At 37.8% G+C, this 17,575-nt stretch overlaps 1 protein-coding gene across 1 annotated transcript in view; it reads right to left on the bottom strand.

Annotated features, from left to right (window-relative positions):
• Positions 1 to 2,839: 2,839 nt before the first annotated feature.
• sgsm1b (small G protein signaling modulator 1b) overlaps positions 2,840 to 17,575 on the bottom strand; it is a 52,105-nt gene continuing 37,369 nt past the window's right edge. Inside the window, exons 17-25 of the mRNA XM_056261413.1 lie at positions 17,290 to 17,460; positions 17,135 to 17,206; positions 12,906 to 14,243; positions 10,164 to 10,288; positions 9,455 to 9,537; positions 7,764 to 7,873; positions 7,567 to 7,663; positions 5,610 to 5,777; positions 2,840 to 3,147 (exon numbers count right to left, since the gene is read on the bottom strand). Of these exons, the coding sequence (XP_056117388.1) occupies positions 3,059 to 3,147; positions 5,610 to 5,777; positions 7,567 to 7,663; positions 7,764 to 7,873; positions 9,455 to 9,537; positions 10,164 to 10,288; positions 12,906 to 14,243; positions 17,135 to 17,206; positions 17,290 to 17,460 (2,253 nt within the window). The 3' untranslated portion in view covers positions 2,840 to 3,058. The remainder of the gene's footprint in view (positions 3,148 to 5,609; positions 5,778 to 7,566; positions 7,664 to 7,763; positions 7,874 to 9,454; positions 9,538 to 10,163; positions 10,289 to 12,905; positions 14,244 to 17,134; positions 17,207 to 17,289; positions 17,461 to 17,575) is intronic.

The following is a 17,575-nucleotide window of genomic DNA, read 5'->3' on the forward strand; positions in this document are numbered from 1 at the left end:
ATAATAAATAAAATAGAAAATAGTTACTAAAAATAGGAAAGTGCTGAAGGTCCATATTTACTGAACTAGTAGAACAATTTAATTCTTCCGAAAAATAGTTAATAAAATAAAAAATAGTTATTAAAAATAGGTAATTAAAATAGGAAAGTGCTGAAGGTAAATATTTACTGGAAGTAGAAAAATTTAATTAATCAGAAAAACAATAAATAAATAAAATGGAATATAGTTAATAAAAATAGGGAAGTCCTAACGGTCAGTATTTACTGAAGTAGTAGAACAATTTAATTCTTCCGAAAAATAATAAATTAAACAGAATATAGGAAAGTGCTGAAGGTAAATATTTACTGAAGAAGTAGAACAATTTAATTCTTCCGAAAAATAACAAATAAATAAAATGAAAAAATATTTAATAAAAGTGTGAAAGTGCTGAAGGTCAATATTTACTGAAAAAGTAGAACCATTTCATTCTTCAGAAAAATAATAAATGAATAAAAATGGTTAATAAAAATAGGAAAGTGCTGAAGGTCAATATTGAAGATTTATTTTGTGATGTTATGCATTAGTATTTCATTTGTATCATGCTCATCATTTCATTATAGGTTGGTTATTAAATGTTGTATATTGTAAATGTTTCTAATATTGTCTGTACAGAAGGCACTTATGTATGTTTATATTTTCCCACCCGCATTAAGAATGATCCATCACGAAAAACAGTCAACACATACATTTATTAAATATTATAATACAGATTATATCATATGCAGCACGCAGTTCTGACAATATACGATATAGTTTCACTGAGTACAATAAAAATATATAGGTTTCCAATACAATTTCAACAAATCTTTTTGTGTCTAATGTTGTCTGTAGTTCGTGTCACTGAGGCTGTGAGCCAAATACATTGATCAGTTGAAGTTTTTACAATTCACACGTCCAACATTTGTAGATATTGTTATATTGTGAGCTACATACAGCATCATTCAATGTAAGCTAATGTTACAGGGCATTAAACGGTAATACATACAGAGATGGATGATAAAGAGAGAATAAGATGGAGGGGAATTAGTGTTGATGACACTGGCACTTCATCCAGTCGCTCTGGATTACACGTGTTTTAGCAGGTTACTACAATCACATCAAATCTAACAAGTGCTAAAAGTTTGGGACACCATACAAAAAGTTCGGCTGCTGGTAGTAGAGCACATCTGTACACACACACACACACGCGCGCATCTATATGGCATATACGGTCTCAGATAAACATGAACTTCATGACAAGCGCCCACCACTCACGTCCCTGAACAGAGAAACTTAAGGCAAAAAGATCAATATAAATGAAAATATCGGTTGTTTTTACAGTAGAGTTGGTTCACTGAGTGAGGTTCGCCATTGTGTAGCAGCACAACTGATTATCTGAGTGACGAAGATGCTGGGGGGGGGGGGCTTAATGATGCTGACCTGATGCTTAATGAGTGAACGTGGTCACATTTTACCCCAAAATCAAAAGAAATTATTATTTATTTTTTTGCATAAAGAAAATTCAGCCTGTTTTTAAGACCATTTTACTAAATAAAATCTTCATTACTGCAATATACATTTATGATTTAGATCAGCATTTTTGGCTCGCTCAAAATAAAAATAAAAATATTACAATAATGATTTACTATAGTTTGGTAAATAGGCAAAAATCTTAATGCTCTTGAAAGAATGCAAATTTAATTTATTAGTTTTTCCTTTGTGTTTATTGTATAATTTTAGGGATGCACGATATATCGGCTATCATATCGGTATCGGACGATATGTGTTAATTTTTAATGTTATAATTTTCTTTCCAATAAGAAAATTTGGCCAATAAATAATGGATTAAATACAGTTTAGTGCAACACGTGCAGCGCAAGTCTGTCATAATATCGGCTACATAAAATTATAATTGGAACAGTATAATTGTGTGTTTGGGACGTGGATTTAAAGGTGAGACTTTTATTTTGGTAATCAGGCTGATATAAAACATTGGATTTAGATTTATCGGCAAATATATCGGTTATCGGCTTTCAAATATAAAGAATTATCGGTATCGGCCAAAATGTTCATATCGGTGCATCCCTGTATAATTTCTTTTTCATTACTGTAATGTGACTATATAAAGAATTATGATTTAGATTTATACATCAAGTATTTATATTTATCGTACAGCCTTTTTGCCAATTTAAATAAAAATGTATTACAATAATGATTTACTATATATTTTTTTTGCAAATATACTATAATCCCAATGCTCCTAAAGTAGAATGCAAATTTAATTTCTTATTTTTTTCTTTGTATTTAGAGGTCAAATATGAGCTGATTTTCACCCTGCTGAAAATTACAATAATTCACGTTCATCCCCATAAACCTGACAGAAGGTGCCGTCAATTTTTCCGTGCAAATATCGTGTCGTGATGAAGTACGCTTAACATCTCTGCAATAATGAGTGTCTAATTTTCACACATTTAAAAAATAAATAAATATACAGCATTATTTTTAATACTTTGTGCTTTTAGAAAATCTGAGTCACACATCACTGCCATTCATAATCATGTTTATATATTTCAATTCATAGCCATTTGTTTATATCCACAATTTTGTATAAAACTATTCTCCAAGTATCCTACATTGTTTTTTTTAAATATCTCTCTTAATCTCTGATATATATTCTAGTCATATTTACTTTTACAGACCCCATAAAATCAAAATAAATTGTAGTTTATGTCTTTAGCTTCGAGTCCAATGACATGTTAGTGCTAATCTGACTAAATAAACTTTATGTATAGGGCATTAAAAAGTTTCTTTTTAATTTTTTCCATTCAAATGGGCTATTGGGTATTTAAAAAACACTGATATATCCCGCCACACCTTCCTATTTCAATATTTATACTCTTTATATTGATGAAATCGGGGCAGATGAAAACACTGGTTTGGCATTTACTGTAGCTGAGGGTTTTGTTTTCTCATAATGGCCAAAAACAGACACATTGCGTCTTTAGATGGATGATGGTAGGCAGAATGAGAAGGAAGTTGTTCACTTGTTCTCAATCAGGATCTGGACCTTGTGCACCAGGTCTCGGGCCATGACCAGCAGCTTCGGGACATCATGATGTTCAGCCATTTCTAGATGAAGACATAATGATCAACAGCATGGCGTTAGCTATGTTTCCATCCAAAGTTGGGAGTTTAACATGCGCACAAAATTGGAATATCGCAATAAACATTGGAGAAGGAGTTTCAATCCCACGTGTTTGGAAATGGAAATGCCAAGATGCGCATAACTAAAAATGTGTATAAAAATGTATGAATTTTTTTTATCCAAGAAGAGGATTGCGCATAAACTACGATTGAAACACATTTATCAAATAAATGCCTCGGATGTGCAATTAAAAAAACTTGCGCGACTTAGTATATTGTGCGCACTTTTTTTTTCTTGCATGTCATATGCGGGTCATTTATGATGTATGAAAAATAGCCACAGTGGCTTTTGCACCAAAATAGTCACAGGTATTTTGGTGCAAAAGCCACTGTGGCTATTTTTCATACATCATAAATGACCCGCATATGACATGCAAGAAAAAAAAAAGTACAATGTGTGCACAATATACTAATTCGTTCCCTCAATCCCTCAGTCTGCACACGATATAGCAAATCAAGGGAACGAAATAGTTAATCGTGACCTCATGTTATCTGGCGTTCGGATGCTGATGTTTGTGAACGCAATCGTGCGATACGCTTCTGGGAGGTAATTATTAGGGCTGTCACTTTACGTTCGAAAATCGATTGCACAATCGATCGGACCAACCAACACAAGTATCGAAAATGAAAATGGGGAATCGCCTTTTTTTTTTGTACCCAAAAATGTGTTTTAGGTGGACAGATCAATACAGGACACAGAACATGTAGGATGCTGGAGAATAACAATGTCTTCTCTGTTAACTAAATGCTTTTTAATATTCGCTATTACTTCAATGGAAGTGAACAAGCGCGCCGTTATTTGTTGCGTAGTGACGTGTGTGTTCAAGTAAGCCAGAAATGAGCAGATTCTGTGCGATACGCTGTATTTAATATATCATGAGGATCACGAGTTGCGTATTTGCGCTAAATCCGCGCAGATTTGGCTTACACGAACTTCCCCAGCAAAGTGAGTAAACATAGAAACACAACAAACTGGCTCGTGATTTGACAGCGTTTCCCGCCAAAGTTCATTTATACCCGCATTTGGCGGGTCGAGGGAGTTAATCTCAATCCCTGAATGTTGCGCTCCTGTTTGTCATTGTGCTGAAACTTCACGCCAATAAATCATCAGGAATATTGCTGACTTGTGCGTCTCAAGCGCCCTCTTTACGCTCGTCCTAATGCCTGTTAGTTGTCCGTGGATTTGCCTATATTTGGTGTTGAAAATGGAAACGTCTTTAGACATGGAGCATCGATTTTACAATCAATTCAATGAACACTTATGTCTCAAATCGATTTTTTCACAAAAGTGACAGCCCTAGTAAAATTATACATTCAGATGACAGACTTTGGCATTTCAGAATGATCAAACCAACATTTAAAGGGAATAGTTCACCTTGAAATTAATTTTTGGTATGGTTTAGCTTACCTCAAGGGCATCCAAGATGTAGGTGTCTTTGTTTCCGCAGTATTTATATTGTTTTTACCTCTTGTAACCACAGCCACGTCCAAGTGATCTGAGGGCGCCGGCGTTTCCGTTTTTTCCGGCAAGCGCCAGAAGTGATCTCTCGCGCGTGTACGTCACTCATACAATTGTTTTATTTTTTTTGTTTTCATTTACGACGGTTTAAACATCCCGGATAAGCGCAAATTAGTACCATTTTAATTAGCCGTCTTACCTACAATCTCTGTTCTGTGTAAACAATGAGTGACGTACACGCGCGAGAGATCACTTCCGGCGCTTTCCGGAAAAGACCGAAGCGCCGGCGCCCTCAGATCACTTGGACGTGGCTGTGGTTACAAGAGGTAAAAACGATATAAATACTGTTCGTTTTCTCACACAAACCGCTCGTTTCGTGTCTTAGGCCATCCATCAATGTGTACTTACATTAACGAGTCATTAAATCATGTTTAATTTGGACTTCTCTGTGCTGCTCTTTGAGGTGGTGACCATAGACCTGCACTATTTGACTGACAGACAAGAACGGTTTGACCTAAAAATATCAAAATTGAAACTACTGCGGAAACAAAGACACCTACATCTCGGATGCCCTTGAGGTAAGCTAAAACATACCAAAAATTAATTTCAAAGTGAACTATCCCTTTAAGATGCTGCGACGCGATTGGTCCACTGGTTACTCGTTGTCCAATCGCATCCTCTGATCACAAAGTCGGCATTTATAAAGAGGCATTTATTTGGTAAATGTTTCAATCGTAGTTTATCTTCTTTTTGGATACAAAAAATTATCATTCATACATTTTTATACCCATTTTTAGAAGTTATACGCATCTTGGCATTTCCATCCTGCGGTTTTAACCCAAAATTTGCATAAAAATAGGTGGAAGAATTTCCGCTATTGTGGGATTTTGCATCACTGCGTTTGATAGACGTTTAATAGTCAGCTCACCGTTAAAGAACTTGATGATGTCTGTGAAATCCATGTTGTTCTCCAGGATAATGTCTCGGTACAGCTCGACCAACGCCAGCGCGATGAAGAGCACAAAGTGCTCGGAGGAGGCGTAACGGGCGGCCCAGATGGTCTCCCACACAGAGAACACGTCATCATACACCATTTCTTTAAAAAAGAGGTAAAAAAAAAGGATTCACTCACTTTAAGTGCATCAGTTTTCTTTAAATGGGAAGTTTTGCAGCATGAGTGGCACCAAAATGAATTACATTTGGGATTTTTCTTTTTATCACTCTATAAATCAGAAAATACTATCAACAGCCAGAAAAATATATATATTTTCACCACGTCTTTATGAATGAAGTATAAATAAATAAAATCAGGCAAGTTATATATGACCAAACCCTCAGTCAAAACAATCAGAATATAGGCTCGATACTATAGGAATAAAACTGTAAAGTTTTGTGTGTGTAAGTGTTGCTGAAGTGGAGAAAAAAACTTTATTTATTTACTTATTACTTATTAAAAAAATGTAAAGATATGGCAGAATTTTTTTTACCTTGTTTTTAGTAATAAAATATTGGGTAACACTTTATTTTAAGGTGCTTGTAATAAGCAGTAATTAACAGTTAATAAGACACTTATAAGACCTTATAAGATACATATAAGATGCATATAAGAAGCATATAAGCATTAACTACTTCATATAAGGGTTAATTAAAGGTCCAGGCCCTGAAGAGATCAGGGAAACTACTCCCTCTTGGGAAGGTACATTTTTAAGGGACTGGGAGTTTGTGTTACCATTTATGTTTGTTCGGCTGTTCTAAAAGTGCAATGTATTGATACTTGAGAAATGTATTTAATTTTATTTATTTATTATAATTAGTTAATGCTTATATGCATCTTATAAGGTCTTATAAGTGTCTTATTAACTGTTAATTACTGCTTATTACAAGCACCTTAAAATAAAGTGTTACCAAATAGGGTATAAAATCAGACAAATGATGTATGAACAAACCCCTCAGTAAAAACCTTCAGAATTAAATTGGAATAAATCTGTAAAGTTTAGTTTAAGTGGTGCTGAAGTGAAGAAGAAAAAACATTATTACCATGTTTTTAGTAATAAAATCAGGCAAATGATTATATGAACATTGAACAAACAAACCCCTCAGTAAAAACCTTCAGAATATATACAGGAATAAATCTGTTAAGTTTGGTGTGTGTGTGTGATACTGAAGTGGAGAAAAAACTCTTTAAATACATGTATGATTATTGAAATCTAGATGCAAATTAATAAAATGCAATATACCGTAATAAAACCGTATGTGTATTTTGGATGTTTGCTTTAGTACTAGTCTGAAAGTTATGGACGCAAAATATCCCAAAAATGTAAAAATTAACCCGTGCATAACCTATGGTTTTGTCTGTAGCGTCTCTGTCAAGTCGAAGTTAGTCGCGGACGTGGAGCTCTCGGCATCTCGAAAGATATTGATCCTCGTTTTAGTCCTCTTTTTGTCTCAAAGTCTGCTTGCCATGGTCCATAATGTTTGAACAAAACAACAACAGCGTGAGCGCGCCGCTAGGCTAACCCAGTTGTCCACGTCTGTCGCCATGGTTACTATGGCAGTACGAGCGGAAACCGAGGGTAACGCGGATATGACGTCAATGACTGGCAACTCCCTCACCCCTGCTCACACGCCCTGTTTCCTTGGTTAAAATCGCAAACGTCCCGTTTCCTTGTTTCTCACATTTTACAATAGTTGGAAACATTTGGGATATTGTAAGTAATCAACTAAACAAAATATATAACATTGGCCTACTGGTTTTTGGATATTTTACTGCAAAAATCCTACATATTGTACCTTTAAGCATGTAATATTGATTATTTCTTAGTGTTTTCATTTTGATGATGAATGAAATTCCAGATGTTTTCGCAGTGTGGCGTCGATGCGCTCACCTCTCTTGAAGTCCAGGAGGAACCAGCGGTAGCAGAAGTAGAAGTGTGTGTAGTCCCCGTTCTGCTGCATCAGCTCAAAGAGCTCTGAGTCCAGGATCTGAAGAGGTTTGACAGAATCATGAAACCGAAACATACACACACTCACTAAAACGCTATCAGAAACATGTTTAATAAGTGCGTGTGATTGTGGGGGAAACCTGGATGAGGGAACGCATGTTGGCGAAGTGTGTGTCCATGGCTCCTCCATGAGGGAAGTTCTGGTTCATTCGTTTCATGAGCTCAGTGAAGCAGCTGAAAGCCATGGCCTCTAAATTTAAACCAGATGATTCAGAAATATTTTTCAGTTGGTAATATAACGGTCACATTGCGTTAGTTAAAGTCCCCCTGTAGTCAATAATTTTACATAATTTAAATGTTTGTCCTTAATTTTTTTCATAATGCTTTAAAATATCTTGAATGTAACTCGACACCCTCGCTTCATTTAGTATGCACGGTTTTATGAATATGCAAATGAGCCCCGCCTCCACTCACTCACTCAGCTCAGAGATCCACTGGTTGACGATCACACGTTGATCTGATTGGTTACAAGGTCGTTTGTGACGTCAGAAACACCAGCGATTTCAAACCGCGTTTTTGAGACTGTCTTTGGTTCACTGCAGTTTTAATGAGGAAATACTCAGCAATGCTGTCGACTTATGAATTTACACATGGTTTGTCTTAAAGCACATTAAAAACACCACATAGACATATAAACAACATTAAACGCTGGATTTCAACCAGAGGGGGACTTTAAATCACAATGTTTTAAAGGATTAGTTCACTTTTTAAAAAACTTTTGCTGATAATTTACTCACCTTTATTCATCCAAGATGTCCATGTCTTTCTTTCTTCAGTCGAAAAGAAATTAAGGTTTTTGATGAAAACATTCCAGGATTTTTCTCCATATAATGCACTTTGCTGGGCACCAAACGGTTCAAGGTCCAAAAGACAGTTTCAGTGCAAACTGTTCAAAGGGCTTAAAACGACACCAGAAAATGAATAAGGGTCTTATCAAGCGATTTTTAAAATTTCATTTTAAAAAGAAATAACAAAGTTTAAGTTTTATAAGCTCAAATGCTCGCCTTGCTCTGTTCTGTGTGACTCTCCTGTTCGAACTCGGTCATCAAAATGAACGAATCTTTTTCCGAGTCAATTCGTTCATTTCGTTCGTTAAATGAACCAAATGACTCGAAAAAAGATTTGTTCATTTTGATGAACGAGTTCGAACAGGAGAGTCACACAGAACAGAGCAAGGCGAGCATTTGACATTATTAAACTTAAAGTTTATTTATTTTTGAAATGACCGATCGTTTCGCTTGATAAGACCCTTATTCATCGCCTGGTGTCGTTTAAAGCCCTTTGAACAGTTTGCAGTTTGCACTGAAACTGTCTTTTGGACCTTGAACCGTTTGGTGCCCAGCAAAGTGCATTATATGGAGAAAAATCCTGGAATGTTTTCATCAAAAACCTTAATTTCTTTTCGACTGAAGAAAGACATGGACATCTTGGATGACATGGGGGTGAGTAAATTATCAGCAAAAGTTTTTTTAAAAGTGAACTAATCCTTTAAGTGTTTTTTTTAGGCACAACATGAATCATAGTGCCTAAAAAAACTTCCAATTAATTAAATGTATTAAATAAATCTCCTTTTATTAAATACAGGCAACAGCAATATGACAAAATACACCATTGTTCAACAAATAATTAAATTAAAAAATCACAATAAATAATTTCCCCAACAAGTTATATATGTCCTATCAGATTTCAGAGGGAAATATATTCATTTTTATAATTAAACGGAACATATGGGTCACTGGAGAAAATAGGGTAAGACTTAAGGTTATTGTACCATCATCCAGGATGACCAGCAGGGGCGCTAGTAAGTCACACATTCCCTGGACGTATCCAATGTCCAGGTGCTGCCACACATAACTTGAGACACAAAAACATGATAACATTCTCATTTGATTTCAGATGGGAAGTAAATAAGTATAATGCGGCAGATTTATTTCTTACCATTCAAAAGTATTTTTTTTTCAAAGTAATTACAAATTTATTTAGCAATAAGGATGCAATAAATTGATAAAGTGACAAAAGCATTTTTTTGTAACGTTATATTTATTTATATATATATATATATATATATATTTTATGTTCTTTTGAAGTTTCCATTTTTTTTAGAGAATCCTGAACATTTTTTTTATCATGGTTTCCACATTAATCCGAAGCAGCACAACTTCAATATTGATAATAATCATAAATATTTCTTGAGCATCAAATCATCATATTAGAGTGATTTCTGAAGGATCATGTGACACTGAAGACTGGAGTAATGATGCTGAAAATTCAGCTTTGATCACAGGAATAAATTACATTTTACAATATATTCACATAGAAAACAGCTGTTTTTAAATTCTAATCATATTTAACTATTTTTACTGTATTTTTAATAAAATAAATGCACTTTTTAATCAAATAATAGACTTTGATCCCAAACATTTGAATGGTATACATTAAATTAAAATATAAAAAACATCACAATCAGCTTTATATTTTACCTGCACATAATGTTACGCAGTTTCTCCAGGTTTATGGGGGTAAAATACCAATAGTTTCTGTCACATCGCTGGACGTCTTTGTCAATGCGATGTAGATTGAGTGTGTACAGGTCTACCAGCTCCTGCTGTTAAAGAAACGAGAAGAAAAAATGTCTTTGAAGATCGCACATTAATGGTGGAACAGGTCACCCTAAAATTACTTTAAATTACTTGCACAAAAGGAGGTTTAAATTGTGTTGGAACAGACCCAAATTTTGTTAAATTTTGCACAAAGCATCATATGGCTTCAGAAGACTTGAAATATAGTATATAAGCCAGATGAGCTACTTTCATGATGTTTTTGAGTTTGTCAAACATAAAAAGAAACATACAAAGAAAGGAAAAGAACAGTAAACAAACACAAAAATACAAAGGCCAAAAAACACACAGTAAACAAACATGCAAAAAAAGTAAACAAACACAAAATTACAAAGACAAAAACACAGTGAACAAATAGAAAAATGCAAAGCCAAAAAAACGTAAACAAACACAAAATTACAGACAAAAACACAGTGAACAAATAGAAAAATGCAAAGGCAGAAAAAAAACAGTAAACAAACACAAAATTACAAAGACAAAAACAGTCAACAAACACACAATTACAGACAAAAACACAGTGAACAAATAGAAAAATGCAAAGCCAAAAAACAGTAAACAAAAGCACAGTAAACAAACAAACATACAAAGCAAAAAAACACAGTAAACAAAAACAAACATGCAAAAAAGTACACAAATATAAAAAACAAAGCCAAAAAACAGTCAACAAACACAAACATACAAAGACCAAAAAACACAGTAAACAAACACAAACATACAGGTCCTTCTCAAAAAATTTGCATATTGTGATAAAGTTCATTATTTTCCATAATGTAATGATACAAATTTAACTTTCATATATTTTAGATTCATTGCACACCAACTGAAATATTTCAGGTCTTTTATTGTTTTAATACTGATGATTTTGGCATACAGCTCATGAAAACCCAAAATTCCTGTCTCAAAAAATTAGCATATCATAAAAAGGGTCTCTAAACAAGCTATTAACCTAATCATCTGAATCAACTAATTAAATCTAAACACCTGCAAAAGATTCCTGAGGCTTTTAAAAACTCCCAGCCTGTTTCATTACTCAAAACCGCAATCATGGGTAAGACTGCCGACCTGACTGCTGTCCAGAAGGCCATCATTGACACCCTAAAGCAAGAGGGTAAGACAGAAAGAAATTTCTGAACAAATAGGCTGTTCCCAGAGTGCTGTATCAAGGCACCTCAGTGGGAAGTCTGTGGGAAGGAAAAAGTGTGGCAAAAAACGCTGCACAACGAGAAGGTGACCGGACCCTGAAGAAGATTGTGGAGAAGGACCGATTCCAGAGCTTGGGGGACCTGCGGAAGCAGTGGACTGAGTCTGGAGTAGAAACATCCAGAGCCACCGTGCACAGGCGTGTGCAGGAAATGGGCTACAGGCGCCGCATTCCCCAGGTCAAGCCACTTTTGAACCAGAAACAGCGGCAGAAGCGCCTGACCTGGGCTACAGAGAAGCAGCACTGGACTGTTGCTCAGTTTTGCATGTCATTCGGAAATCAAGGTGCCAGAGTCTGGAGGAAGACTGGGGAGAAGGAAATGCCAAAATGCCTGAAGTCCAGTGTCAAGTACCCACAGTCAGTGATGGTCTGGGGTGCCATGTCAGCTGCTGGTGTTGGTGCACTGTGTTTTATCAAGGGCAGGGTCAATGCAGCTAGCTATCAGGAGATTTTGGAGCACTTCATGCTTCCATCTGCTGAAAAGCTTTATGGAGATGATGATTTCATTTTTCAGCACGACCTGGCACCTGCTCACAGTGCCAAAACCACTGGTAAATGGTTTACTGACCATGGTATTACTGTGCTCAATTGGCCTGCCAGCTCTCCTGACCTGAACCCCATAGAGAATCTGTGGGATATTGTGAAGAGAAAGTTGAGAGACGCAAGACCCAACACTCTGGATGAGCTTAAGGCCGCTATCGAAGCATCCTGGGCCTCCATAACACCTCAGCAGTGCCACAGGCTGATTGCCTCCATGCCACGCCGCATTGAAGCAGTCATTTCTGCAAAAGGATTCCCGACCAAGTATTGACTATTGAGTGCATAACTGAACATAATTATTTGAAGGTTGACTTTTTTTTTTTTGTATTAAAAACACTTCTTTTATTGGTCTGATAAAATATGCTAATTGTTTGAGACAGGAATTTTGGGTTTTCATGAGCTGTATGCCAAAATCATCAGTATTAAAACAATAAAAGACCTGAAATATTTCAGTTGGTGTGCAATGAATCTAAAATATATGAAAGTTTAATTTTTATCATTACATTATGGAAAATAATGAACTTTATCACAATATGCTATTTTTTTGAGAAGGACCTGTACACGGACAAAAACACAGTAAACAAACAGACTTACAAAGACAAAAACACAGTAAACAAACACAAACATACACAGACAAAAACACAGTAAACAAACATACACAGACAAAAACACAGTAAACAAACACAAACATACACAGACAAAAACACAGTAAACAAACACAAACATACAAAGACAAACACAGGAAAAAAAAAATTTGGATGTCATAAACTAAACTAAAATAATGTTTTGGGGAAGACCAAGCATCCCCCCACCCCCGAACGAACCCTGTAAAGTTTAAACTGGGAATGTTTTCGGTGACATACCGAGTATGTTGTCCCGATGGACGACACTGGAGACGCGATGTCGATCTTATCCCCCGTGACCGTGAGAGAGTCTGGCTTGGGGAATAAGTTGTCGATCTCGGGTTCCTCGTCGGAGAGCGCGGAGTCGGTTCCCTCGGGTGTGGTGTTGACGCCCGGCTCCATGCAGAGCTCCAGCGCAGGCGTTCCCATCGGACGAGCCAGCGTCAGAGGAGTCCGGGATATGTGCGTCTCTGAGGACATATAAACCACGGATGAAGCGATCTCCTCCATTTCCAGAGCCGACGGCGAGTCGTCAGACATGTCTGGAGATTGTTTTGATTGGGAAGTGACGGGACCGCAGCTTTCCGACTCGGATTCGGTGATTTGTTTGATTAATAATGTGTTAATGGTGTGATCAGAGTCCCAGTTGATTGTTTGCGGTGTGCTGATGGTTTCAGCTTCACATTCGGTCACATTCTGTGAACATTCATCAGTTTGATTCATTTCTTGATCAGTTGGTTTTGTATCATCCTCGCCTTGGTTTACTTTTAAATCTGTGTCTTTATCAGTCTTTGATTTTGAGTTTTCATCTTCAGACGTTAAACATCCTTCAAGCTCAACCTCCTTTGACTCTGAGGATTTTGTAATATCTTCAATAGGCTCTTTTAAAGAACCAAGTTCACATTTATTTTCATTTTCTGCAGATTTTCTTGCACTGGTTTGCATTTTATCTTCTGTGTTTTCTTTAGTCGTGTCTTTATCTTTCACTGAATCGACTTCAATCTCAACCTCCTTTGACTCTGATGATTTTGTCATTTCTTCAATAGGATCTTTTAAAGAACCAAGTTCACATTTTTCATTTTCTTCGGATTTTCTTGCACTGGGTTGCATTTTAACTTCTGTGTTTTCTTTAGTCGTGTCTTTATCTTTCACTGAATCGATTTCCTGATGCAGTTCAGTCCCAGATGTTTCAGAAGTCTCACTTTCTAGAGGCTTTACTGACTCGCTTTCCGAACGGACACTCTCTGTTTGTGAAACTACAGCATCTTTGACCGTATCCTGAGTAGTCGAGCTGTTTTCTGCTGGATCCTCGTTGGCCGCCTTCTCCAGGTCAGTCTGATGTTGTGATGGCGGGTCTCGAGTTGTGGTTTTGGGCTCTTGTGTGGACGTCTCCTCTGTGCTCGGAGAGCCGTCTGAGAGCGCTGAAGTCACGGAGAAGTTACGAGACGACGGGTGACCGGAGTCTGGAGAACTAGTGCAATTTGGGAGAGTGCCGTTTGGGATTTTGGGCTGTGGCTTCTCGTCTTTTGGTTTGGGCTCAGATTCAATCGGGTCGACCTCATCGACAGACCCAAACACCTGAGGATGGTCAAAATAGACAGAAGCAAAATCAGAAAACCTAAAACCAGCACAGCAGGAAGACAGAACAATAATACATAGAAATTCACAGATATTAAATTTCTCCGCCGATACTGATAGCCGATTATTCTGAATGATATCGACCGATAGCCGATTATTCAGAGTGATATCGACCGATAGCCGATTATTCATAATGATATCGACCGATAGCCGATTATTCAGAATGATATCGACCGGTAGCCGATTCTTCAGAGTGATATCGACCGATAGCCGATTATATAGAATAATATCGACCAATAGCCGATTATTCAGAATATCGACCGATAGCCGATTATATAGAATAATATCGACCTATAGCCGATTATTCAGAATGATATCGACCGGTGGCCGATTATTCAGAATGATATCGACTGGTGGCCGATTATTCAGAGTGATATCGACCGATAGCCGATTATTCAGAGTGATATCAACCGATAGCCGATTATTCAGAATGATATCGACCGATAGCCGATTATTCAGAATGATATCGACCGGTAGCTGATTATTCAGAATGATATCGACCGATAGCAGATTATTCAGAGTGATATCGACCGATTGCCGATTATTCAGAGTGATATCGACCGATGGCCGATTATTCAGAGTGATATCGACCGGTAGCCGATTATTCAGAATGATATCGACCGATAGCCGATTATTCAGAATGATATCGACCGATGGCCGATTATTCAGAGTGATATCGACCGGTAGCCGATTATTCAGAATGATATCGACCGATAGCCGATTATTCAGAATGATATCGACCGATGGCCGATTATTCAGAGTGATATCGACCGGTAGCCGATTATTCAGAATGATATCGACCGATAGCCGATTATTCAGAATGATATCGACCGATGGCCGATTATTCAGAGTGATATCGACCGGTAGCCGATTATTCAGAATGATATCGACCGATGGCCGATTATTCAGAATGATATCGACCCATGGCCGATTATACAGAGTGATATCGACCGATGGCCGATTATACAGAGTGATATCGACCGATAGCCGATTATTCGGAATGATAGCCGATTATTCGGAATGATATCGACCGATAGCCGATTATTCGGAATGATATCGACCGGTAGCCGATTATTCAGAATGATATCGACCGGTAGCCGATTATTCAGAATGATATCGACCGGTAGCTGATTATTCAGAATGATATCGACCGGTAGCTGATTATTCAGAATGATATCGACCGATAGCAGATTATTCAGAGTGATATCGACCGATAGCCGATTATACAGAGTGATATCGACCGATGGCCGATTATTCAGAGTGATATCGACCGGTGGCCGATTATTCAGAGTGATATCGACCGATTGCCGATTATTCAGAGTGATATCGACCGATGGCCGATTATTCAGAGTGATATCGACCGGTAGCCGATTATTCAGAATGATATCGACCGGTAGCCGATTATTCAGAATGATATCGACCGATGGCCGATTATTCAGAGTGATATCGACCGGTAGCCGATTATTCAGAATGATATCGACCGATAGCCGATTATTCAGAATGATATCGACCGATGGCCGATTATTCAGAGTGATATCGACCGGTAGCCGATTATTCAGAATGATATCGACCGATAGCCGATTATTCAGAATGATATCGACCGATGGCCGATTATTCAGAGTGATATCGACCGGTAGCCGATTATTCAGAATGATATCGACCGATGGCCGATTATTCAGAATGATATCGACCCATGGCCGATTATACAGAGTGATATCGACCGATGGCCGATTATACAGAGTGATATCGACCGATAGCCGATTATTCGGAATGATAGCCGATTATTCGGAATGATACCGACCGGTAGCCGATTATTCGGAATGATATCGACCGGTGGCCGATTATTCAGAATGATATCGACCGGTAGCCGATTATTCAGAATGATATCGACCGATAGCCAATTATTCGGAATGATATCGACCGGTAGCCGATTATTCAGAGTGGTGTCGACCGATAGCCGATTATACAGAGTGCTATCGGCCGATAGCCGATTATTCGGAATGACATCGACCGGTAGCCGATTATTCAGAATGATATCGACCGGTAGCCGATTATTCAGGATGATATCGACCGATGGCCGATTATTCAGAGTGATATCGACCGATGGCTGATTATTCAGAGTGATATCGACCGATGGCCAATTATACAGAGTGATATCGACCGGTAGCCGATTATACAGAGTGATATCGACCGATAGCCGATTATTCAGAATGATATCGACCGGTGGCCGATTATTCAGAGTGATATCGACCGATGGGCGATTATACAGAGTGATATCGACCGGTAGCCGATTATTCAGAATGATATCGACCGATAGCCGATTATTCGGAATGATATCGACCGGTGGCCGATTATTCAGAGTGATATCGACCGATAGCCGATTATTCAGAATGATATCGACTGGTAGCCGATTATTCGGAATGATATCGACCGGTAGCCGATTATTCAGAATGATATCGACCGATAGCCAATAGTTTTGAGGAGAATTGGGTTGTAACTCATTGTCTAGGTTTACTATGATTGTAAATTGGTGACGTTTGTGTTTTAACGTTTAGTTCAAGAATATTGATCCGGGAAGTTCGAATAGCCTAGGGACCCGAGGGAACGCAAAGTTTCTCGGGGGAACGCAAAAGTTTTGCGAGGGAATGCAAAAGATTTGAAAAAAAAAATTCTCCCATCCTAATTTTTTTCCCACCACCACGTCCCTTTAGAGGCTCCGTACAATACAGATTGTCACTATCCAGTATCTGATACATATTGTTGCATTTTTGTATTGCGATATATTGTTACACCCCTAGTTAATCGTGGTGTTTAATGCGATGCCGTCTCACCCGAGTGCTGCTGTTGGAGTCGCTGTGTGATCCTGCGTGACTCTGTTTATCGGAGCCGCTGCTCTGAGACGACTGGAGAGAGAAACACAATTAATCTGCATGCAAACATCACTGTGCATCTGATATGCGTAGGCGACTCGAGCGTAAACATTTACGTCCGTGCTGATGGTGGAGTCCTGGCGCAATCCGCTGTCCACGTTAGCGCCCGACGCGCATTTGGCCAGAGCGACAGCGTGTTGTTCCTTCTCTCGCTGGCGCACGATGGCTTCACATCCCAACCACTCGCTCATGGTCTGCTCGTAACACGCTCGAATCTGCTCGTCCACCTAGAGAGAGTATAATAGGGCTGTCAATTAAAATTCGATTTTAAAACAAAACTGCAGGGAATTTGATTGGATGGTTGTGGTTTGCAATTGGCTGATCTCATGTGAGTGACAGGTT

Source organism: Rhinichthys klamathensis, unplaced genomic scaffold (assembly GCF_029890125.1).
Source record: "Rhinichthys klamathensis goyatoka isolate OS25496 unplaced genomic scaffold, OSU_Roscu_1.1 h1tg000182l_1, whole genome shotgun sequence".
Lineage (NCBI taxonomy): Eukaryota > Metazoa > Chordata > Actinopteri > Cypriniformes > Leuciscidae > Rhinichthys > Rhinichthys klamathensis.